The sequence below is a fragment of the Crocodylus porosus genome, unplaced genomic scaffold, assembly GCF_001723895.1.
Source record: "Crocodylus porosus isolate Cpor-Errol unplaced genomic scaffold, CroPor_comp1, whole genome shotgun sequence".
In the NCBI taxonomy this organism is placed as follows: Eukaryota; Metazoa; Chordata; order Crocodylia; family Crocodylidae; genus Crocodylus; species Crocodylus porosus.
Window position 1 is genome coordinate 7549822 of NW_017728927.1, and position 25757 is coordinate 7575578.

General features: G+C 48.4%; 1 protein-coding gene across 1 annotated transcript in view; it reads right to left on the reverse strand.

Moving 5' to 3' along the window:
* Nucleotides 1-802: 802 nt before the first annotated feature.
* LMF1 (lipase maturation factor 1) overlaps nucleotides 803-25757 on the reverse strand; it is a 293630-nt gene continuing 268675 nt past the window's right edge. Inside the window, exons 12-13 of the mRNA XM_019542136.1 lie at nucleotides 18675-18787; nucleotides 803-2766 (exon numbers count right to left, since the gene is read on the reverse strand). Of these exons, the coding sequence (XP_019397681.1) occupies nucleotides 2592-2766; nucleotides 18675-18787 (288 nt within the window). The 3' untranslated portion in view covers nucleotides 803-2591. The remainder of the gene's footprint in view (nucleotides 2767-18674; nucleotides 18788-25757) is intronic.

The window sequence follows — 25757 nt, forward strand, 5'->3', positions numbered from 1 at the left end:
AATAACGGCCACAAGTTGTTGGAGAGGAGGTTTAGATTAGACATCTGCAGGAACTACTTCACGGTCAGGGCGGCTAGGAGCTGGACCCAACTTCCAAGGGAAGTGGTGCCAGCTCCTACCCTGGGGGGCTTTCAGGAGAGGCTTGATGCCTACCTGGCTGGACTCATTTGAGCCCGGTTTTTCTCCTGCTCAGGCGGGGGGTCAAACTTGAAGATCTACAAGGTCCTTCCCAACCTGACTTCTGTGATCCCATGCAAGTCTCCTCCTCGTCTAGATCTAACCTCGCGGCTGTCCACATGGTACTTCCTCCTCCCGAAGCTGAGTCCGTCTGGGAATCTCTGTCTGTAGAGGACTGAGCTCTTCTTCTGTGCTGGGCTCTAATTATAGACAAGAGTAATTAGGGTAAGGACAGGAAGTGGTGTGTACAAAAGGTGCAAATCAGGAGCAGGAAACTATGGGATTGCTGCTGTCATTGAAACCTGCACATCCAGGTAAGCACCTGGGCCACGAGGGCAGCGTGACCGTAGCTCCACGGTGCCCTGCCTCGGGGGTGTCTGGTGTCTGGGCTGGAAAAAATGACCCAGGAGGCGAGGTGTTTTAGTGCTAATGACCTGGAGGATTGTCTCCAAGATGTGAGGTCTTCAGAGGGAAGCAAGAAGGTGAAAAATAGGCCTCCACGAGCAGCCTGTAGGTCCTTGCAGGGGCTAATGTGAAGTCTTAACGGAGTGTAACAACGCCTGGAAATAGAAGTGCTTGCAGAGGCTCCCTCTCGCCATCAAAGACCAAGCAGAAATCAGTGCGATAAAGTTTACTCGTGAATGTTTAATGTGCTGTTGACCGTCACCACGTCCGAGCACTTAACAGGGATGATACCCACCATGCAACCACAGCTAGCAACGACCGTCCTGCCACCATACAGTCATTCCACCACGCCACGGCCCAGGGTGAGCCTCGAAGAGGAGCGTGGTGTCTCACTACTGCAATCTGTGGGACATCATGATGTGTTTCAGAGCAGTGATGCTTAGCAGAGAAGTCGAAACATTGACCTCTGACTGATACCTGTGGTTGGCACAAGCGCAGTAGAGGCTGCCACGTCTTAGGAGCAATGAAACCCTTTTTGAATGTAGTTCCCTGAGTGGGGAAAGGCTGTTTTCTCCTCTCCCCCGATGTGTCCCTGCCAAGTCGCTGGAAGTTGGCTTGCTCTTAGAGACTTGAGAATATACAGAGAGAATATACATCAGTGTCACACTGCAAGGTGAGCAATACACCTGCCCTTCGCAGCAATTTCCAAGCCAGAAGGGATCATGACTCCCCCCAGCTCTGACCGCCTCCGTAACACAGAGCCCCCCCAAGTGATTCATACCTCCAGTCCGTAACGTCAGGCTGAATTAGAGAGGATCTTGGCTCAGACCAGCTAGGAGATCAAGAACAGAGCAACAGGCTTTGTTAACAGAGGATATCATGCAAAAGAAATAGAGGATGCAGGTGCTTGTGATGGCAGGGAGAAGACAACCCATCTGTGCCTGGGAACAGTCTGGAGACGAGAGATGCAGGAGGATATCTGCTGCGTGGGAGGAGTCCCTCGGTAAGTCTGTTTGGTGTTACTCTCAGTCTGCTTGCTTGATACCTTCCCGGGGTTAATAAAACTTATTCACCGGGGGCTAGACATTTGCTTAGAGGGGGAAAAAAACCCACCCCCAGCACAACAACGGTGAGTGCCGAAGGAAATATTAGCATGTTCCCTGAAGTGCTGCAAAATGTCTAGAGCCCTCTGCAGGGAAGCTGCGAGCAAGCGTAAGCCCCTTTTGAAAGAAAACCCTTAAGCTGCCTTTGGATTTAGAAGCTTCCACCTTTCTTAACCTGTGCCTGAAGGGATACTCAAGCCAAACATGAATACACAGCATGCTCCAAATTAAGTTGGCTGTGTTCACTATGAATTCGGAGGGCTCGGAACGAGACCGGCACACAGAAAAAAACCTCTGCAAAGCTCGCCTGCAGGTTCGTTGCAACTGTCCTATGTGGGGACACCAAACACATCCAGACTGGAAGGACAGCTCATCTCCCAACATGCCATATATCATTCTGAAGATAAAGTCTGAACTCGGTTAGGCCAATTTCAATCACTTAACATAAAAGAATTGGGCCCAGACAGTTTGCAAGGTAGACAGAGGTGAGAAAGGAGCCACGTTTTTTTTTTTCCTGGATCATATTTCATTGAATTTAAAATTGTTATCGTTATACCTACCTGAATCTGAGTAAACCCAGATCTCAGACCTAATGCAATGGCACGATGTGTCAGCTGTCAACGGTTTTGCCTCAGCTCACTGCTGCAACCGAGAATTTGGCAAAATTTGGGCCACCTCTCGAGCAAGCAATTTACTTAAGAGATCAGAAAGACAGAACAGGAAGGAAGACAGATGGAAAGAGCGATGGACAAACAGGGTGACAAAGATAGGCCAAGCCAGGCAGGACATGACAGTCGAGAAACAGCCTGGCAAGGAACCATCAAATGTATATATAAAAATACAGGAAGTGAGAAACACGAGCTCAGTGGAAATGGACAGCTTTTGTCCTTTATGACTCTCCTCTTGTCAATTCTGCGCGGGGTACGGCCAGTTCCTGTCCTCATAAAACCTCTTCAGACCCTGGAGATTGACTGGCGGAAAGTACGGCCCAATTCTCTTCCGAATCCACCACTTCCCTTCGCCGGCGTGCTTGCCTCTGGGCTGGCTAAATTTGTATTTGAAGTGCTCGCCTCTGACCCACCTTTGGGGAAGGAAGAAAACATAGCGCCGTTACAATCAAGTTCAAGGTAAAATATTCTTCCTGATCTCAGCAGTGGTGTTTGCAACCTGGCTGCTTGCCTCCTGCTTCAAGACCCATTGGGAAGCACTGGGAAGCGCTGCCTTTGGTCTGCTGCCAACTCGAGCAGCGATGACGCAGAGGAGAAGGGCGCTGGCTACCGTTTGCAATCCACGTGGACCGCGGTTTAATACAGAGGTTGCTTCAAGGGCCCTCACGGTCCCCATTCCCTCTTCCCTCCTTGCATGGCTCCCAACTTTCTTCCTATTTGCCCTGGCTCAAGTCCCTCCTCTTCACCCATCCTTGGTCCCCCTGTCCCGTGCACAATCCCAAAGCATCCTTATGGCAGTTGCTTGCCTGGAAAAGTAACATTAAGAAAGCAGCAATGTATGTTGAGTTCCTTCTAGCGCCTGCAAAGACAAGCTCCCACTTCAATATAACCATCCAGTGCTCCACACATGCTCGGCTAGCATCTTCCTTAAGAGCCCCAACATAAAACACGGATTTCTTCCTCACCCCCCCATAAGAAAAAAACAAATGACTGGTTCTTTCCCCAGGGGACATGTCCTACTCCCAGCCACCCAACCCCAAATGACTACTCTTTTGCTTGATAGCTTATTAAAGAGGCTAAGAGCAGATCTGGCTTTTGGCTGCCCAGAGAAGGAGATTAAAAAAAAAGAAAAGAAAGAAACAGTGCAGAAAGAAGCATTCATCAGTCTGATGAAACACACTCGGAGGCTGCACGGGGCATCTGCACCTGCGTTTTGGTTTACGCTCACCCCCTTCTTCCTGCCCCTTGATGTAGGCCATGCTGACAAGAGAGAGGATAACACCGCTGTCCGGGGGCGTAGGGGGCCCTGCTTGCAGCACATCGCATCGCATCGCATCGTGACACTGGCCGGGCAAGTTAATCAAACAACCAGCAACATAAAAACGTCACAGTCATGTCAAAGCTCATTTAAACCTGCTTTGCTTCAGTACTAAAATACAAACCCTGCTACTAAGCAGGACGCTGCCACTGCACAGCTGCCTTCTCGGGCTGCTAGAAAACCAGGTCCTGCTGCTAAACTAATTAGGGAGGCTGCTCTATATTTTTGGGACTCAGATACGACAGGGAGTTTGCAGCAAAAGGCCAGGGAGGCGGCAAATGCAGCTGAATTGAAAGCAGCAGCTCTGCTGTGAGCAACACTTGAATGTCTTGACTGAAGTCTCTTAGACCAACTAGTTATTTGCAAAAAAATGTTGTCCCTCGGTTTTGGGTCTCAGTTTCCTCTTCTCCACTTCTTCCGTTGGTTCACGACACCCATTTGCTCCTTCCCATTGAGCATGGCAACTTGTTCAGCCCCAGACACAACCCATAATGGGAGACGGCTTGGATGGACACAGAAAGAGGCCTATTGTCCCCTTGACCTCTGCCCACCAAAGAGCAGGATGGGGCTCTTATAGGCGTGCATCATTTAAACACTTACAAAGCATTTACGGCCGGGGTGGCTCATTCACCCAGCAGACTGGGAACCAAATGCAACAGCTCTCTGAACAAGGCAAAGGCCTTCTGCAGAGCAGGAGCAAGCCAAGCAGCCCCATACCTCCCATCACTAACCAGACAGCGGGTGCCAGACCCTGCATCACTTCACCCTGGCACCGTCCACCTCCACGGACGGCTCTGGGAGAACGGCTATTCACACCTAAAGGCGTTCACAACTCCTCGTGCCCAGTGCTGCAGGCCTGCTCACACTCGCTGTCGCACAGAAACCTGGATTCCATCACTGTCCCGCAGCTGCTGCTTTAATTATATTCAGGGTTTGGGTTTTTTCCCTTTTTTTTTTCCTGTAGGCCAGTAAAAACTGACTGGGGGCTGAAGTGTTACTCCCACCGTGTTTGCTTCACAGGAGCACAAAATTTCCTGTTGGTAATTAGAGCATTACCGAGCATCGACGTTTGCATGGGCCCGGCTCGCCCGCAGGCTCCTTTTCTGAGATAGTTATAGATTTAAAAGCTGTGCTGCCTGATTGCTTTTTGGATTCTGCAAACATATCCAACTTTTTCGAAAAGCCTTAATTGTCAGGTATGAGCCAGCCAGGGTCAAGCCGGCAACGGGGCCCCCGTGCTGTGTTCCCAGCTGCTTTCAACCTCAGCTGCCCTTTGCTGACCTCCCTTTCCATGGGAAGCAAAATGAGCAGATCAGATCGCTCCTGCAAAAAGGGCAGCATCAGAAGAGAGTTGGTCTAATAAAAGATATCAGACTCACCCGAAGAACCTTGTCTGCATCAGAAGAGATGCATTTAGCTCATACATGCAGGTGATCAAGGGCCACGGGCCATCGGGAAGAAAAAAGCAGTTTGGAAAAGGCGCTGGGCTGGGAGTGAGGAACCTCGTGCTCTAAGCTCCACCTTCGTCAGCTTTTTTGAGCTGGGACTCATTCACTCTGTGCCTGCATCCCAACTGGGGGCCTCTAGGCACAACTGTGGCATACACCACTATTAGGAAGCACACCGCAAATATTAATGGATTTATCTTTGGGAGGTCCCCAAAGACTCACAGAAAATGAGGGTAGAAGGGAGCTCAGGAGGTCACATCTAGTCCAACCCCCTGCTCCAAGCAGGACCAGCCCCAGCTACATCATCCCAGCCAGGGCTTTGTCTACCTGGGCCTTAAAAACCTCTAAGGATGGAGACTCTACCACCTCTCTGGGTAATCTGTCCCAGTGCTTCACCACCCTCCTAGTGAGAAAGTTTTTCCTAATGTCCAACCGAAACCTCCCTTGCTGCAGCTTGAGCCCATTGCTCCTTGTCCTGTCATCTGCCCCCACTGAGACCAGTTCAGCTCCATCCTGTTTGCAGCCCCCCTGCAGGGAGGTGGAGGCTGCTATTCAATCCCCCCCCGGTCTTCTCTTCTGCAGACTAAATCAGCCCAGTTCCCTCAGCCTCTCCTCACCAGTCCTGTCTCCCAGCCTCCAAACCATTTTTGTTGCCTTCTGCTGGACTCTCTCCAATGTGTCCACATCCTTTCTGTAGTGGGGCCCACAGCTGGACACAGGACTCCAGATGTGGCCTCCCCAGTGCTGAATAGAGGGGAAGGATCACTGCCTTTGATCTGCTGGCAATGCTAGTCATGCAGCCCAGGATGCGGTTTGCCTTTTTGCAGCAAGGGCATGCTGGCAGGGAGGCCTCTCTCTGGTCCCCAGCTGGCAGGGAAGCCTCCCTATATCCCCATTTCACAGATGGGAAAGCCACGCACAGGGAAACTGAATGCCGGGTCCAGAGGTCAGGCTGGAAGCCTATAGCAGGCCCCAACTCAGGTCTCCTGCATCCCACAAGCTCATCCTCCCTGCCCCCAACCTCTCGGGCCTGTTGGATGAGCCCTTTGGAGCGAAGCCCTGTCTCAAACGGGCCGGTCCACCCAATTTAAATAATATCTATCATCTGATTTGGTCTGATCCATCCCATATGTTGTCTGTCTATGAAAACGCTGGCTATCAAAGGGATCGGCGTGTAAAACTAGAACCGTGTGAGCACTGAAGGAACCACACGCAACCGAAGCTGCATTTTTGTGGCCGAAAGTTTGCGTTTGTATCTGAAGGCATTTCAGCCTCTAAAGTTCAGGGTCTAAAGAATGCTGCAAAAAACCAATGGGGAAAAACAACCTAACCCATTCCCCTATTTTCCCCCATATCTCTCTCTTGAATCTGGGCATGCACCCCGAGAGGGATTTCCCAAAGAGTCAAAGGGAGCGAAGAGGACAAGCCCTGATAAGGGCATGTCCACACTGGTGTTGTGACACCCGTTGGTGCAGAGACACCCAAGCTGGCTTTCAACGACCCAGCTCAGGTCCGGAGAAGAGCTGCAGAGCAATGCAGAACCTGCCAGGGTCACAGGTAAGGACCGAGCTCAGCGCCACCGTGTCATGGCTTTGCTGCTAGATCAGGGATGCCAACGCCAGCTGCAACAGCATCTTTGGATGGGGATGGTGACGGAGCACCATGCTCATGTGGTTCTGTTGCTTTTGGTACCCGAGGGAGCGTTTGCTTAGCGTTAGGTAGCATCATCATGTAAACCCACCTGCCAAGTCATCCCATTTTCCTGCTGGCTGCAACTTTCCAAAGGTGTGCAAGGGGCTGGGGTGCCTCAGAGCCCTTTGTCTGGATCTCAGGATGGAAAGCTCCTTCTCACCCCTCTCTACCACCGTGTCATGGTGATTCTCATGCCACCGGCGGGGGATGGACTGGATCGCTTCTGATGGTCGATACCAACAGTCTGAGCATCCCTGCAAGACCAATGCAAGGTGCCTTTTCCCCCCACCCAATGGGCCTCTGCACTGCTCCCCACCTAACAATTACACTCAAGTATTAGCTCTCAATCCCCTAGAGGCTACCAAAGGCTCTGAAATGGGAACACCTGCCCAGCTTAGCCCTCATGATCCTAACAGGTGGAAAGATTGATGCCGGGGCATGGATTCAAACACAAATGGCTGAACTCCAGCAAGATTTCGTCTAGGACACTGGCTTTCCACCTGCAGCCCGCAGACCCCTGGAAGTCCGCAGATGATGTCTGAGGGGCCCGTGAAAGATGACTATGATCAATCAAAAGTAGGTGAATACCCACACTTACAATTCAAAGAAGTCCACTTCTCCATGCAATGTTTTTTTAGGGGTCTGCAAATGAAAAAAACATTGAAAACCACTGCTCTAGGATATGGGCTGCCCCCCAGGGCCACAGCAGCCAGGGACAGGACAGCATGTACTGGTCTTTATTTTATTTTCACTATAGGGAAAATATAGGGAGCAACAGACTTAGTCCTGTTATGAAGCCTCCGCAGTGACTGGAAACGTTGGATGCACCATTAAAAATCTGGCCAGGACTTACTATTACACTGAATGGCCCCACCACCCCTTTTCTGCCCCCCACCTCTCCAAAAAGCCTCCAAACAAACATGGATTAATTTTTTTTTTTTTTTTTTTTTTACTGGTCAGAGGAAGTCTTCTTTCCCAGGAAAATGAGAACGAGTGGACAAGTCAAGTGCTGGAATGCAAAACACAGAAAAGTCCTTTTCTTTTTTGGCAAATGCATCATTTTAACAGTTTAGATTTGCCCTATGCACGTTTTCAACAGGAGCTGCTAGATGCCAAGCCATTCTTTATCGGAGTTGGTTGAAAACCAGAGAAGTGAAGAGTGGCTTCTGGGCAAAGGCTTCAATACAGACCTGGTTGGCAAACTTCTTGACCCCAAGATCCTTCCCTGACCCAGCTCGAAAGCTCTCCTGGCTCAATACCCCCAGCTACTCATGCTATTTGCACGACAAAATTAATGCCCGCTCTCAAGTCTGCAGGAGCTGAAGGCTGTAAGTATTGCTCCGATTCCTAATTGCTCTTACAAGCCTGCAGTGCCCTGTGTGAGCCTGAGGACACTAAAGAAAATCTCTCCTAATGTCATGCATGATCGGAGCCCTTTGCTGGAGGCTTTGTGGCATTTACAAGAAGGATGCCATGGGCTGTAGGACCCCTACAGCCCCTCACCTCAATGTCTGTGCTGCCGAGAGGATGCGGGTACAGGGAAAGCATGATGTGTACCCGTGGGACCGTCACAAAGGTTCACACACCTAAAAACCACCGATCGTGGGGTACCGGAGTTATGAGCGGCTCCCGAAAGGTGCTGGATTGGATCTACCCTGGGGTGTCTCTTTCCAGGGCTCCGCCATCACCCCGGTTTATAATCATCACGAACTCCTTGTTCACCCCAGGGCTCAGGGACAGACCGCACCTTTTCAGGAATGCCATGAAAGCATGAACACCCGCTTCAGTGCTCACAGACTTTACAAGCGCAGCTCGGAAGTCAAGCGAGTCTCACACGTACGTGGGTGCCTGCAGATCAGGAAACCACCATGAACCACGCACGCTTTGTATCCGAGTCCTTTGTGCCCCAGGCTCGCACGAGCCTGTGGAGCTTTTAAGCTCCGAGTGGGGGAAAAAACACCTGGCGTTTCTGGGACCAAGACATTGGTTTCAAATCAATGATGAGCTTTTGTAAGATATTAGGAACTTAAAAACTCTGCTGGAGAAACCACCAGAGCGCGTGGCCCTTAGAACAAGTCCAAATCCATTTACCCAGCCCTGCTGCTGCAGCTGATGGCAGCTATCTGTTCGGTTATGACCAGGGATCCTGGTTTTCTCCAATTAAAAAAACTCCCAATTTCCAGTTGAAAAAAAGTAATGCAAAATCCACATTTTTCCATGATTAAAATGAAACACCACTATATATATATATACACACAAACATACACATATATACATATACACACATATATACACAGACATATACCTATATCTATATCTATCTATCTATCTATCCCCATGTGGGCAGACAACAGCACCCATCCCATTGACATGGGAATTGCTCTACTTCCATTTCTACTTCCATAAATATCATTACTATATACATATCTATATCTATATATTAATGTTGTTTCATTTTAATCTTGGAAAAATGTGGATTACTTTTTTTTAAACTGAAAATTGAGTTTGTTTGTTCTTTTTAAACAGAGAAAACCAGGATCCCTGGTTATGGCCAGTTTTCACTGTTATCAGGTACATGCTTTGAGAAGACAAATTAGGCGGTGCAGTTTATGGGACATGTTCGCACGGGCTCACGTGAGCCAGGGGTCCCATGCAGTTTACGGATGCCTGGTAGAGCTCTTCCCAGCTGCCTTCCCATCCCCTGGGAGACTGCCTGTCTGCCCTAAACTTCAGGGATGCACCTGCCACCTGTCTGCCCGGTGTGCCCACCTGCGAGGGGATGGTAGCGGGGAGAAGACGGATGGCAGAAGTCACCCCTGCTCTTCAGTGGTGAGATCAGATCCTTCAATTTATTCAACCTGTAGCACTGGTTTGGCCCACGCAGACCCCTGGCTAATGCTGCAAAGCTGGCCTGTGCCCCATGATGTGCACTCTGCTTTCTGATGGAAGGATTTGCAGATCGCACTCCTTGTTTTAAAAGGCAACCTGAAAACTTGGGAGAAGTCCATAGCCCAGATGAGGTCTACAAAGCAGATCTCTGAACAGCATACCCCTGTCTGGCTGCATCTGAGGCATGAGGCAGAAGGAGGCATTTCTTAGTTTTGCTGGAAACAGGAAAGATGGTGACAGCTGGGGGAGAGCTCTATTGCCGGCTTATGTTTCCTTAACATGCAGGAATGTTGCGGCTGCAGCAAGGAGGGGAGAAAACCCTCGCTGCATTCAAACAGCCATAAAACTGCATTGTCAGGAGAGTCGATGAACACCACCGATGCTACACGCTGAACAAAGCCAGGTAAGTGTATGCACAGATGAAACAACTACTCCAATTTAAACTGGACAGGGACTTACGGCCTGTCAGGCTGGTTCACTGCAACCGTTCCACGGGTCTGCTCCATCCTGAAGGGCTGGAGCTAAACAGCAGTTGACTTCTGTTTTATTCAGGGGACAATGACTGTGGGACAAATGGAGCCATTGCAACAGAGCCCTCCAGAGCAGTAAGACTCTCGGCTTCGCTTTTTAGTCCAGGCCAGTTGTTCCGTCTGTCTCCATCCTGCTGCTCGCCCTTCAGAGTGGGTAATTAAAGGGGTCAAGGAAGGGAACTCCATACAGTTCCCTAGGACTTACCCAGTGAATGAAGACTGGGTTATATTTGCCTCTCACTGGGTGCGTCTACACGTTCATTAATGCATCTTAGGTATGGTGCATTTAGTCGAGTACTCACTTAATAAAGTACTAAGTAAATGCACAGTACCTCCAGTTACACGGTGCACGGTTATTTAGTGACACGTACTGCGCACGAGTCTAGTAACACTGCACCAGAGGCTATTGGCACCGTTGGTTACTGCGCAGTGTTACTAGGCTAATGCACAGTAACGGTCTCATGTAGACGCGCTCACTGAAGTGCTAGGTACCAACCAATGGTAGAAGGCAGGAAACCAGATTGGACGGACCAAATTGGAGCAAATGTCATGGCTTCTCTGTGAGATCATCTCTAAGTGCTGTGATGGCATAAAATAATCCTACAAAGGGCAAATAACAGGCTCGGGTCGGCTAAACTGGGTCACACAGCACGGTCACCAGAAACTCTCTCCGATCGTCTCACGTAAGAGCAGCAAGGGTGCCTGGAAAAGCAGAGACTCCTTTGGCAGGATTAGGCATCCAAATGCTTATGTAGCAGGACAGCACCCAATATCTCAGGGATCAAGACAGAAACGAGAGGTTCTGCAAAGCCAGTCAGATAAGGACCCACCGGGAACCACATAAGTCGCCACGAAAATGTAATGGCACATGTACAGAGCATGTGCCACGGCCTTCCTGAGCGGCAACACAGACCCCCTCATCCCTGCTCACCTTCCATATGTACAACTTACACCGGGGTGGAAAAGACTAAAAATAAAAATAAAAAAACATTATTTTTTAAACCCGTATTTGACAATTCATCGTGCCAGATGCCCGGTAGCAGCTGTGCCGTAGTGCTTTTAAGATTTTCTCATATATCAGCCTATTATGACATCTTCCAACTGGACGTGTTAAAAATTAGCAGCAATATTCGAGTTGTTACGATCAAGGCCTAAATCTCCAAGACAGCTGTAATTAGTTCCAGAGGGTGCAGCTGTCTCCCTGTAACAGCTGAGGGGTTTTGGAGGGGGGAAAAAAGCAGGAATGGCGTTTGCTGGGAGAATTAATGGCCTGACGGGGCAGAGAGGGCTGGGGGAGAGAAACCCAAACACGAGTGCTTCTTGAATTTTGTTATGATATCTCAGGGTCCCCCCCAGCTCCACTGTAAATCAGAGAATACGTGGTGCTGGAAAGCACAAATTCATTAAAGCAGCAGAGCCGCCACCCGAGCTCTTCTTGGCTATGCCAGCTCTGCTAGCAAGCGAGGCCATAAATTCATTTTGGCTTGAGAACTGTTACGAGAAGAATGGTAGTTTTACGGGCTGCTTTTCTTTGCCGCTGTCTTCTCTTTATCTAATGTTCTTTGATGTGACGGTCGTATCCGAGCGGCTCGCAATCACTGCGGGGCTTTATCCTCGGCGCTTCTGAAATGCTTCTGATGCCCCAGTGCTGCAGAGGAGGCACTGACACTTGGAATGGCTAAATGACTTGCCCAAAATTGCCCAAGGAAATCTGCGGCAGACCCTCCCAAGCCTAGACGAGCATCTTTCTGCAGGAGGGCCCGACGTGCTAACACTGCAGCCATTAAGAGCGGAGGTGGATGGAGCAGCACGAAGGGGCACGGTTTCTGACAGTGGACGTGTCTCTCAGCGTGTCATGGTTGAATAAAGGTGAGATTGGTTTCATTTCCCCCAAACGCAGCTCAGCTTCCAAGAGCCGGGGCAACCCAGCGTGGACCACCCTGCTAAACACCAGGATCATGCGGTTGGGAGCAGATGAGTGGTTCCCCGGTGCGCCACAGAGGGACCTGGTGGTGGGCAGCCACTCCAACCTCTGGTCTAATGCAGCATAGGGAGTGTTTCACCCCACGATTAAGCTTGCGGTTGAACTGGAAGTAGAGCAACTCCCACGTCGGCTGGATGGATGCTGGTGTCTGCCCACATGCATCCCATGCTGGACCAAGGACACAGCTCATCTAAGGTCTGAAGGAAGGTCCACCACCAGCACCAGGACTACACTTAAAGCTCACATGAGCACAGGGGTTACACACCCAAATGCCAGTGGTGAAAACAGGGCCTGATTTCCCCTCTCATTCCCCGGCTTTGCTCAGCTGGGATGCAGACAAGTGACTGCGACAGCAGCTAATAGAGGCAGAAAGATGCTGCCCAAGCAATTGCTTGAGTATAAATGAGACATGAAGCTTTGCAGGCTCAGACACAGGTCCCCAGCCATGGCCATGGAGAAATAAGAGAGGAGCACATTAGCTGAGGGCATCTGAGAAGGACTTCCTGCCACCTTGAAAATGTCCAGCATTTGCCAATGACTCGAGTGGTTGGAAAGTGGAGTTTGCCTCTTGCACAAAATCCTGACATTTTGACATTAGGTTTTTTTTTACAGTTGAAGAGCCTAAAAAAGGGGTGAGATGTCCAACAACAACAACAATCAATAAAACTTCCATTCAGAATGAACAGGTCTTTTTGTTACAGGAACATAGAAATGCTTCATTTTGAGCTCCTCAAAATATGACGTGAATTCAATATAACATGAACAGGCTTTTTTTCTACATGTGAGACAAGACCAAATGAACTGATAATGTGAAAGTGAACCAGCTTTACCTGATTGAAACCAAAATGAGATGGTCAAAATGCTTTGTTCTGACATCTTTTCACCACGGAAAATTCAGTTTATTGCTATGAACCGTTTCAGTTTGGAGAAGATTGTATTTTGCAATAGAAAACTTGTATGGAAAATATTTTGGCTAGTGCCATGAGTGACAGGTGATGCAGGCCATGCTGGGTGCAGCGTATCCTTGCGTCGACTTCCAGCAATACTTTTAGCCATGACGTTGGGGAAAGTGCATGTGCAGCCATAGTTTTTATAACAGACCCATTCTTCTCAATCCGTCTAGCGCAAGAATATTTAAAATGAAAGAATTATCCTGGGAAGCCAGGAAGCAAAACTGAGTAAAACCCCAGGAGAGCACGGGCTAAGCCTTAGGCTCCCAAACTCAGTCAAAGAGAAGGTCAATCTGGACAGGGAGCTTCATAAGAAACCTGCACCACTTCTCCCCTTCGTTTGGGATGAAGCCTGTGTCTGTTCTCCTGTGCCAGAGCTGTTGAGACGTAAAAGCAAGACTTTGAAAGCCAAGACAAGTGATGGGAAATTAAGTCCAGACCAACTCAGCCCTTGGACTTGAGTCTCTCACATACCCGGAGTGGATTGGGACCACTGGACTCTGGCTGGTATGGCTCCCCTTTAACGTCTTTCGGGAACAGCCTCAGAAGAAGGTCTTTGTTTCCTGCCCATGCAGAATGGGAGAATTTCTGAAGTCTTGGAAAAAGTTTTGCAAGGCAGGAAAACCTCTTTCCACCAACTGCCACTTGCAGCCTTGTTCCCTTCTGAACAACCTGCTGGGTCTTCACTAAGATTTCACCTTGCGCTACGAACCACAGGTTTGTTAATGTGGGTTAAGAACATACCTGGCCTCCTGAACCGTCAACAGAGTGATTTATGCCTCTTGCGGAGCTGACCCAATATACACATGTTAAGTCTTGGGGCTACTTAAAAACCAGGAGATTAAATTCAACAGGAACACTATGGGAATAGAACTATCAACAGAATATGAACACTATATAATACCAGCCGCTTGTGTTCTTCTGCGAGAACAAAAACAGACTGAAAGATATAGCCAAGGTGAATAACACTGAATTTTCAAGGTCCAGGCTCTTTAAAGCTGGACTGAAGCATCTTAACCAAACAATTATAATGACTGGATGAAACTCTGCGAGTGAGCTGGTTATTTGCAGGTTTGCAACAAAAAGAGGGGGGCCTGACAATCCAAAAGGAAAGGACGTTGTTTTAATATCAGAGACGCCAAACATTTGAAGTGAGAAATGAAATGTTTTTTCCACCCCCACTTCCTGTAAGCAGGACCTGATTTTTTTTTTGTTGCTACAGCTCCATGACTGCGTGTTAAAACACTTATTAATTTCTTAGATGAAATCCTACCATTTAGATTTATGATGGCTAATATTTTATGAACTATCCACTGCAAAAATAATAGTTTGTACATCTACATTCCATAAACAGCACTGTGCTTGAAGTCAAGTTTCACACTCAATTAGGCTGCGCACTCAACAATGCGCTCATTTTTAATCAGTCACCTGTTTTTCATTTTAAGTTTATCACACTTGAAAAACTACTATAATTTTTAGAGTTGTAAAGAAACCTGCAAACTTTGGTCTCAGAAATTTCATTTTGAAGGCATTAACTCATTTTCAAAGTCCCCTGGCTATTTGAGGTGTAGAGTTTCCATTAGCAGAATAAACTCCATGGAGTGTGGAACTTGATGTTCTTATGGAAAACAGTCCCGTCCCTTAATTATTTAGTCTAGCAGGGAATGAAAATAATTAAGTCTCAAAATTCCCTTTAGGATGCAGGGGGAAAATAGTAGGAAAATTAGACTTTTTCCACCCAGCTACCGAAGTGGAACAGAACCTCAGTGGGCAGAATAATTAGCTGGACAGTGGGGAGGGAAAGGTGTGCTAGAGATCTGCAGCAGACAGATGAATATTGGAGTTTGTGGGCAAGTAGCTCCCCATATTGTACAGTTTCTGGAGTCCTTTCAGTCTTATAGACTCAGGGGGTCTGTACAACCCCACCCCGAGTCTATAAGATTGAAATGACTCCAGAAACCTCACTGTACAATATGGGGAGCAACTCTCTCTCTCTTTAAGTACTGCTGCCAAGACTTAGATTTTAGTTTCTGTGTGCTCCATCCATCCCCTGCAAAAATCACCAATAATTTTAAAAGTGGACAGTAATTTTTGGTGTCTTGGTGTTTTTGGCATCCAGATGGACACTTCCAAGAAACCTGCTTTTCCAACCATGGGTGCTCATGACGTTTATATTCATTATTGCCGTTCTCTTCCCCTCCAGTTCAGCTTGAACAATGAAAACAGAATCATCCATTTCTGGGCGGGTTCATGCTCGGGTTCGCTTGGATGTAGTCTTGAAATCTAATCTACAGAAGTAGCTCCAACAGCACAACTGATTTCCAACAAGGCTGAGCATGGGCACAGCGGTCCAGCCACAGCCTGTCTGGATCCACAGGATTTGGCTTGCTTCAGCTGAATGTTTAAATGCAAACAAAGAATTGGTTACTTTGAAAATTAGCAAGTGGGGGGGAAAAAAACACCCAAGTAAAAAGTTTTACCTTGGATTAAAAGAGTTCCTCTAACAATATGCCACCAGCAAGTAGTAGAAATTCAACGTTCATAAGAAGCATAAAGGGAAATGGATCCAATTGCTTTAATTACTGTGGGTGAAATGCAAGGGCTAAGCAAGCAACAGCCAAAGCAAGGATGAAGGGCTGATCCTCAATCCTATCCTGGCCCGATTCTACAAGAGAGGGGTCAAACCCCAGGATCCATGTATGCCGAAACTCAGGAATCCCGATGGAAAACCAACCTCTGCCAACGCTCAGCATGTTTTGAACTGACCCATTAAAAAGAGAACCCCATGCAGACTGTGGGTCTGGGCTTCGATTTGGACCAAAAACAAGAATTTGAAAAAATATTTCTTCTTCTTTATTATTTTACATTGTCCAAAAATGCACTGGACACCTCAAGAGTGCACACACCAGATCACGTGGGCCCAGACTTTTTAAGCAGCTGGTTTATAATAGGAAATAGTGAAAATAGAAGCAATGTTGGTCTGAAACTAGAGGATCTCAGTGATGAACCAAGACCAAGGTCAGCAAGATAGACAGGGGGTTAGGTTTGCAACAGATGTCATCAAACCCACACAGCATTTCATGACACCCGTCCACATTCCCATTGCTGATCCTAAAGGGAACTTGCCGATCCTAAAAGACGCTACTGTTGCTAAAGACTTATTCTTAGAAGACGCATGAAAGGATCATTTTCTCACCTGGTGAAAACCCCCATAAATAACCAATCCCAGGCTGGGGGGAAAAAAATGTAACATCAGCTCAATCCATCCTGCAATATTATTTTCATTTGTTTAAACTCACTCTGCGCTTAGTTACTCTGAACACGATGACCCTGGAAAGATGCAGCTCATCTCTGATGAATCCTCACCAGACAAGAAATGATATCTATTTTCTTGAGGCAAAATGTATTAGGGGTTTGCATATGGCTATTACTGAGACCTCACAGAACAATAGGAACAATGTTTATGGCATTGGGGGGAGCCTAGCTATAAACAGCTTTTCTGATTACCAAACACTTTTGCCTTTTAATCAACTGCAAGAGCTGTTTATTGCCCGCAGCCAGCAGACAGGAACGACTCTGGGTTGCTACCTACAAGGGCACCTGGTTCGGGCTGGTGCTTGGTGTCTAACGGCTCCAAATTCTGCTAACAAGCCCCCAGGCCAGCCAGCCCTCAGGACTGGTTATAAAACAAAAAAAATCAGCAACACTGGAAAACACTAAAAGTGAGCTCTACTCAACATCCTTCCAGCCCAAGTATACAGGCTACATGGAAAATTTCCTGAGATTGCATACGCAGGGATAATGCACGGGATGTTACATAGCTCGCTGGAAGCTGATACTCCAACCCACCCCAGGCACCTGCACATAAACCAAATGTCCCTTGCTATGAAGGGGCACCTTGGGTTGGACACCTGGAGAGCAACTCCAGCACAGGTTACAAGTGGTGTATTGGAGCAAATTTGCACCACAGCAAATTTCAGACCAAAGGAGTTATCAGCTCTTTGCCATGGATGCTGCCAGGGCTGGTACTGAGCATCCCAACAAACAGCACCTCGGGACACGGAGTCGTTGAGTGTGGCCAGGCATTGCTGGGGGAGCACATATCTGACCAGTGTGAAAGCACGCGACAAACCTGAGGCTACAAAACGGCACCATTCTGCACCATGCTCCTTTTTGTACTGCCTGGGGACAAACATTTGTACTTACCATATTTGTACAGCAAAAGCAAACAGGGCTAATCAGTGCCGAAACACTCTCTGCAAATATTATTAAGGTTGTATCCTTCAGCGGCAAGGGACATGCTGCTATTTCCCAGAGTGACCTTTGCAGGAATAATGAATGGGAGTTTCCCCAAGCACCTTCCTGGATCCCATCCAAGAAGTAATTACTCTGACGTAACAGATCCACTCCCTGTGTAAGTGAACAACCTGTGATATTGCCCAATAACACGGCCCGAACAATAAACTAGAGTTTATGAGATCTCTGTTACGTTTGCAAGTCTCCTGGCTCTAGGCAATCCTCCACGTGATACGTTTGTAGGGGCCTGGCCCCAAAGCAGTGCACTGCCTCTGCTTGCTTCATGCTGCTAAGAGGAAAAGAAGGCGAAAGGAGAATAAATGTGCATTACCAATGCTCGAGGAGAACAAGTCTGAACCAAACGTGAACCGCTGTCTGGTTCTGCTATACGGATAGTTTGGTGAAATAAAACGTGTTCGATCTGCAGTCAGGTTCTCTATCGCACCTGCCGCTCAATATAATATCAGAGCCCCCTGCGGGGAAGTGCGATCGGCAAAGCAAGGCGTCTGCACGACTGCAGTAAGACAAGCGGCTGCGTGGTGATAAAGGGCTGGTGAAAATATTCAAACAATCTCAGACGATGCACCTTAAGATCCTCAAGGCCGTAGTACTAGGACTAGAGCCAGTGGGAAAGCGAATCGGAGGGGTCTTTGCCCCCCAGTTAAAAATGTCTTTGGTGACAAAAGAGATATTTTTGTGGGGGGGGCAAAAGTCCCTTTTGTAAGTAATTTCTGGGTCTGAACAGAAATGTTTCAGGTTTCACTTGCCGTTTTTAGGGGGTTGATGACAATCACTAAAACATGTTGACAACACCAAGGTTTTTTTGGTAAGGAAACATAAATCATGTATCCCTCTAGAGTATTACTTCAGTAGCTCCTTAAAATGGCTTTCTTACTTGATCAGGGCAAAAAGCAGGAAAACGTATGAACGGTCAAGATTTCTGTCCAAAGGACGCAACATGGATCCCCCTACGGACCTGCCTGGGGATTTTCTCAACATCAGCATAACTCACATCCAAAAAAATGTTAGGAAGGTAAAGGTGCTTAGAAAAGATTACTGTCTCTGTGTCGGCTCTGATCAGCTGTCTCTTCAATTTTAAAAGAGCCATGCCACGACATGAAAATGCACATTGAAGAACAGACGCGTATGCACTAGTGAGAAACCATAAAGCAGCGTGTTGTGCCTCAAGGTCACCATTAGTGAAACAGCCTTACCGGGGAGGTGCTTTGCCTTCAAACGGGTTGAACGCCATCAGAGACAACGCCTCCTCTTCGTTAGCCAGCAGCTTTCCAGCCAAGTGGATTATCCATTCGTTCTGTTCATAGGTCTGATGGAAGAGCGGGGTGTGGGGAGGAAAGAGAAACAAAGCAAAAGCGTTAGACACCGCCGGATAGGAACTGAAAATCAAAGGCTCTCACATGGTCCCTGCCAGCGCCTGGCCAAACATTGAGGCAGATTCAACCAACAAGTGAAGTCCGGGCTTGCTGGGAGGATCTCCAGTACTGCTGCACGGGCCGCTGCAACCGGGATCCCTGGTTAGTCCAAAACGGGATCCTTTCATCGGGGCCAAACCTAAAAGTACAGCACTCGATTGCTCTCACCTGGGACTCATCCCTCGCAAATGCCGGCACTGCACTAACATCATGATCATGGGACCTTGCTGACTACCGCGAGTACTGGAGTAAACTGCGGTCTTCTCAAAGGATTTCAATTCCATGGTGGCTGCAGAAGGAGAACGTATTCAAATGCATAATGGCCTGTATGGAGTCTGGTCTACTTGAACTTGTGCATGGCTTAATGACGGACTTACCCCCTACCCCAGCTTTGCAACAACGGGACCTCCAGGACCCAGCGTTGCAGAGGACGCCGTGAGAATCCCTGTAAGCAGCAATTTATGCAATAACCTACCCAAGGCCCATCACTACGGGTTTGCCTTATGCTGTGAATCCTGAATCACTTTTATGCTTCACATCCTGCCTAACAGACCTGGAGCCATTCCTACTATTCATCTAACTCTCCAAGCCTCTGCCCTTGATCTCCGTCATTTTCCAGCAGTGATTTGCACAGATTAACATTCTCTTAAATGTAAGAAGAGGCCGTTTATCATTTTCAAATGCACTGCTTTTTGAAGGTAGCATAAGACTGATGTCCTAGCTGTCATGGTCCAGAAATTATGTGAGAGGCAAGGGTTTCCTTAGGGATTTCTTAAGACCCGATGAAGAATGCCTTGCATTCAAAAGCTTGCCTAACTGTATCCCAGCTATGCAGTTGGTTCAACAAAAGAGATCACCTTAAGAAATCCTTGCTTTCTGATGTCATTAGTAGCTCTCTTGTTCTTATATGATGAGAAAGAGCAAACAGGAGCATGACCTTTTTTGTAATGTTGTTGGTTTATATGCTTCTGCTATATCCCATGACATCCATATATTGACCAATGTCCATCCAAGGTACCATCTACTCCCTCATTTAAGGGACCACTGAACTTGGCTCCAGGTGTTTCACGCCAAGCTGCAGCTAGTCACCTCCTTTTATGAACTGATGCCGTGTCTGTATTTCGGAGCCGGCTGTCCAGCAAATCTCCCCATAAGAGGCTTTCACTTCTCAATTGTTTTCTGTGCTTTATGAGTCCATAAAGGCTTTTATATACATATATTTAAATGGATTTCTTGACCAAGCAGTAGGGGACACTGTAGGAAAGCTAAACCCAGCAGCTGTACCTGCGAGGCTATGACTAATACAAAATATCAATAAAATGCAAGGTTACTCTGCAAATCTTTTATGACGGCAACACGTGTTATTTCCGTTGCTACAGGCAACGGGGAGAGAAATGCGTGGATGGAAAACACCAAACATGGATGGACGGCCCTTCACATGGCAGCAGCTCCTCCTGGGGCTGGCCCCATGCTCATCACGAGTCAGAGGAAAACCACAGTGTTTTATGCCAATGGCGTTTGCAAAAAAGAGTGCGCCCCTCCTTGCCTTCACTCACAAGCCGCTCGCGGGCCCTGCTGCCAACCTCAAGTGTCCGAGGTTCAGGGCTACGGCCTTCCCAGTCTTAAAAATGGTGAGAGTTCAGCAAAAATATATTTTGCTTTCCGAAAGCCAAGCTGCGCCCTCGCTGTCAGCCAGTTGTCTCCATCCAACCTCTTGCCTTCTTGAGGTGGGGGGACATCCCTTCTGCCCATCTTCCCCATAGTGCTGCCCTTCTCTGTCCACCTTTATCTCCCTCCTTAGCCCATACATCTTCTTCCCCTGCTCACACTCATCCCCGCTCGCCTGCTCTATACAGTGCACCAACGCCTGGCATTTCCCACTCAGCCTCTTGTACCCTTTGCAATTTTTTGCTCCTCTTCATTTCCCTGAGCTTCACATCCTCCTGGCAACCCCAACCCTTTCCATCCTCCCACCATCATGCACAGGTCTTGCACACCTCTGTGCCTGCATCCTTAGCCCCTCTCCCTATCCGGGGCGTGTACCTGGCCCATCAAGCAGGCATCCCAGGAGGAGGCCGTATTCCCCCGAGGGCTGCCTGGTTTCAGCCCAACCGAAAACAATGAACTGTGGTCGCTCCCACATGCAACATCTTAGGGGAATGGTGGCTGATGACAGCTTGGCTTCTGCCTCCTTGCAAGCAACGGAGGTGGCAGCCAATTTGAGTCGGGGAAACGTAGCGGGTCCTGATGCCAGGACCCTGAGATCATGCGAGACGCTCCCACGAGTCTTGCACGGCTCGCAAGAGTTGGCAAGGTGGCAGGAAAACCCAGCGACGTCTCTGCCAACGGCCGGCAGCTCCAGGCCAAGACCCTCAGCGGTGATGAGCGACACCGCGTCCCTCCGCTTCTCGCTCCAGAAGAGACGCCGTCGCGGCGCTCGACTTTCAGTGGCTAGAAACCACGGCGGCTTTGCCGGAGAAATCCCCTTTGAGTGGACATGACTAAACACCGAGCGAGGGAGAAATGAGGGCCTGACTCTTTGGCCCCGAGACGGGAACCGAGCGGGGGCTGCCGCGAGTCCTGGATTCACTCGGAGGACAGGCGTATGACAGCCTCAGATGATCCACCGTGCTGAGGCAGGTTCCTCAAATGTCAAGAGATTGGCTTAAAAATCACAAGGGCTGTTCAAAAATGAACAAACGCTCTATTCTCTCCACTGGCCTCCAGGCCTTGGAGGCTTTAGGGGGTCTAAATTTTAAGGGCAAAGAGTGCAGCTAGGCTGATAAGGAGTCCCCCCTTCTAATTAGCAGCCATTAAATGGACTACCGGCCACCAGCTATTAGCATGGGCTCCATCCTGAACCTTTTCTGAAGGGTCCCCCCAGAAAGTCCCATCCCCAGTTGGGTTATAGGTTACACTAGAAATGCAGACCTACTGTCCCAAGGTGGGAGGTAGCCACGGGCCATACTCAGGTAGCCATACTCATGCACCACTGTGCCCAGGACACCTAATGAGTCTGCCTGCACTGCCTATTACGCTTCCAGTCCAGCAGCAGGATTAATTAGCCTGTCCAAATCACCACCCCGAGGTGGCTGCAATGGCTGGATGCAGAAGTGGCGTGAAATACTTTGGGTTCCAGAGGTCCGTGCAGCGCGACTCCCAGATTTTGCCCCTTGGTTGCTCTGGGTAAAAAACCTAGGAGATTTTTGTGAAAGGAAGTCGAATCCCCTGACTCCAGGTGCCAGGGCTTTCCGAGAGACACCGCACGTCGTGCTGATCATTATAAAATCACAAGCGTTTGCAACAGTGGAACGAAATCCCCGGGCCAGTTGGCTCCGGAGGCTCTAACTAATATTCCCACGCCCGCCAGCAAAGGAGGTTTGCAAAGAGCTTTTTTTTTTCCCTTTTGAAATTTATAACGTGTCTGGCCCCAGAAAAGCCTGCAAGTGAGAAGTTTCCACTGAATGCATCCTTCCCAACATGAAAGGCTTGGACACATGCACTGCTGATGGCTGGAAAATGCAGAGGGACTAACGACTGCACTGTTTAACTCATTACTCTGGAAAGCGATCCAGGGGCAAAGGTGGCGGTGGGTCGAGTCAAGGCACTCTGGGCAAGGCAGAGAGGGGACACTTCTTCTGGCTCTGGAGGGACCACGACACGAATGACCGCTGAAGACCGCGGGACCAGAAAGTTTCAGCTGGACGAGAGGGGACTCTGCTTCGGTCTGCTCTGAACACTCAAAAAACATCACAAGACAGAGCTTGACTCATAAGATGGGCTTAAAAACCAGTGTCAGCTGACTGAAAACAACATGGAAAAAATGACTTAATTGGGGATCTAGCATGCAGTGTGGGGGCTTTTAAGTGGAGGCCCCCTTTCCACCCATTCAACCGCCTCCATTTGCACGTGATCACTGCAGACTTAAAAATGCAACGTGAAATCAGGCCGTTCCCTCCTCGCCCCTGCTTTTATCAGGGTTTGTTTTTGTTTTTTAAGGGTTTAAGTGTTTTCGTGCCTTAAACTTACAGGTGGAGGTTTGAAATGGCAATGGCACCTGATCTCTTGGGGGTCTCTGGATGCTGCTGTAAGACAAATAACATGCAAGTGCTAAGTACTTAAAAAAATTAAAAAACAATTATGGTTTGAGAGAGGAGCGAGGCCATGAAAAGCTGCCACAGCGTGACATTGCAGAGATAACAAAACAGTATATAATGTAAGCATTAACCAAAAAAACCCCCACGCACAGCACTACAGGGACTGTGTTCCCAACTGAAATAATAATGGTAAGAGCCCTTTTCCTCCAGCTTTAATTGGTCATTTAATGAAAAAGGACTGTGGATTAGTGTGGCATTTTATTGAATCTGAGTCCTGGCACAGGCTCACCAGAGGAGGTAAGTATGGGATGCACATGTGGAAACAGCTGGAAACTTGGCATGGGAGGGGAGCATTATTATTATTTTTCATGGTTGAGAGCTGCATGCATTTTCACATAGGATTGGGTGTGTTGAAGGATGATAGAGGGCTGAAGGAGCTTTGAATTGCATGACTTGTATCTTACAGGACACTTTAAGGGAATATGCATCAAAGGCCACCTACTTCTGTGTAAGTATGAGGACAAGGAGATGATTTCATGATCCTGGACGTTTCTATTGATCTGGACCCATTCCCTGCTGTAGCTGAATGCCTCAAACCCTAGATATTAGAGGAACCTGCAGCATCGGCTGGGATATTCAGTACTATTATGTAGTACAGGGAACCGAAGGAATGAAATACTTTGCTTTTATAGAATCATAGATCACAGAATCATAGAAAATGAGGGTGGGACGGGACCCCAGGAGGTCACATCTAGTCCAACCCCCTGCTCAAAGCAGGACCAGCCCCAGCCCCACCATCCCAGCCAGGGCTTTGTCTACCCGGGTCTTACAAACCTCCAAGGATGGAGACTGCACCACCTCCCTGGGGAGCCTGTTCAAGTGCTTCACCACTCTCCTGGTGAGAAAGTTTTTCCTAATATCCAACTTAAACCTCCCTTGCTGCAGCCTGAGCCCATTGCTCCTTGTCCTGTCATCTGCCCCCACTGAAGCCAGCCCAGCTCCATCCTCTTTGTAGCCCCCCTGCAGGGAGGTGAAGGCTGCTGTTCAATCCCCCTCAGTCTTCACTTCTGCAGACTAAATCAGCCCATTTCCCTCACCCTCTCCTCACCAGTCCTGTCCCCCAGCCCCCAACCATTTTCGTTGCCCTCCGCTGGACTCCCTCCAATTTGCCCACATCCTTTCTGTTGTGGGGGGCCCACAACTGGACACCGGACTCCAGATGTGACCTCCCCAGTGCTGAATAGAGGGGAAGGATCACTGCCCTTGACTTGCTGGCAACGCTCCTACCGATGCAGCCCAGGATGCCATTTACCTAGTTTGCAACAAGGGCACACTGTTGACTTATCTTCAGGTTTAAGTCCCCTGTCACCCCCAGGCCCTTTTCTGCAGAGCTGCTGCCCAGCCAGTCCCCCGCAGCCTGCACCGGTGCAGGGATTGCTCCATCCTAAGTGCAGGACTTTGCACTTGATCTTGTTGAACTTCATGCAATTTCTTTTGGCTCAGTCCTCCAGCTTGTCCAGGTTACTTTGAAACCCAGCCTTACCCTCCAGTGTATCTACTACTTCCCCCAGCTTGGTGTCGTTCGCAATACTGCTGAGGGTGCACGCCACTCCACATACGTACACCGCTTTCCACACAAAGGCATTTGCTAACGTTAATTAACCCTTGCCTCCAGAAGACGAGAGAACTGTCTCCATTATACAGATTGAGTACTTGTCCAAGGCTCACAGCTGACCAACGGCAAACCCGAGGGCAGAAGCCTAAATCCTCCACACTAAATATATGGCCATCCCTCCTTTTGTCACTGCTTCTAGGCACTTGGAGTCAAACTATAATGTCACCAAGACACTAGGCTTTGAAAACCAATATCAATAGGACCAATGCTCTGTTATTATTATGACTATTTATTATTCAGTAAGCACCAACAGCCCACTGTCCAAGCCAATAGTCTCTGCTCTGAAAAGTTTATACCCTCTGAAAAGAATAAATGATCTTCATGCCACAAAAAAAGAAAACAAAAAATATTACCTCTGCCTTTGATCATTCTTTATTAAGAGCAGCCAGGCTTTCCACGGCTGCCCAGTAACGGAAAGCTAACGTCCTCACTATAAACAGCTGGATTTTGTAAAGTCTGGGACATCCTCTTCCCAGGAAAAGGGACCAACCAAAGCATAGAAACTATGCACAATATAGTCTGCTATCAGGTGACCCTTTATTAGCTATGCTGAATCCTCCTTGCAACCTGCCAAAACACTGAATGCAATGTCTTTTGGACCACCGTTGCCACCCACAGGCTAACTCCATCTTATAAAGCCTCAAATCCTCTGCAGGAGACGGATGACATTGTTCAAGCTCTGCTATCTCAGTCCTCCAGCCAGGTTGCTCAATAAATAATCAAACTCTGGCTGGAGGACCAAGATAGCAGAGCTTGAACAATGTCATCCGTCTCCTGCACAGACATGGCGAGCCTTTTATGTGCATTTCTACACCAAGTATCAAGCCACCACTTTTAGCAGCCGCATCTCTAACCAATACATGCAGAATTACCTATATTGGGCTGGGCTTTGGTTCGAGCTGATTTCAGTGAAGCCAGGCCAGCTGGATATGATCCAGAACGAGTAACCTCTGCAAAGGAACCATGAACACCCATGACTTGGACCTAAGAGATGCATCACCCCTTCCAGCTTCCCAGCAGAGGTGCTGTTGTTACAGGAACATGGATTCATTGAATAAAACCACCAAATGGACCAAACTGTCTTTGGCCAAG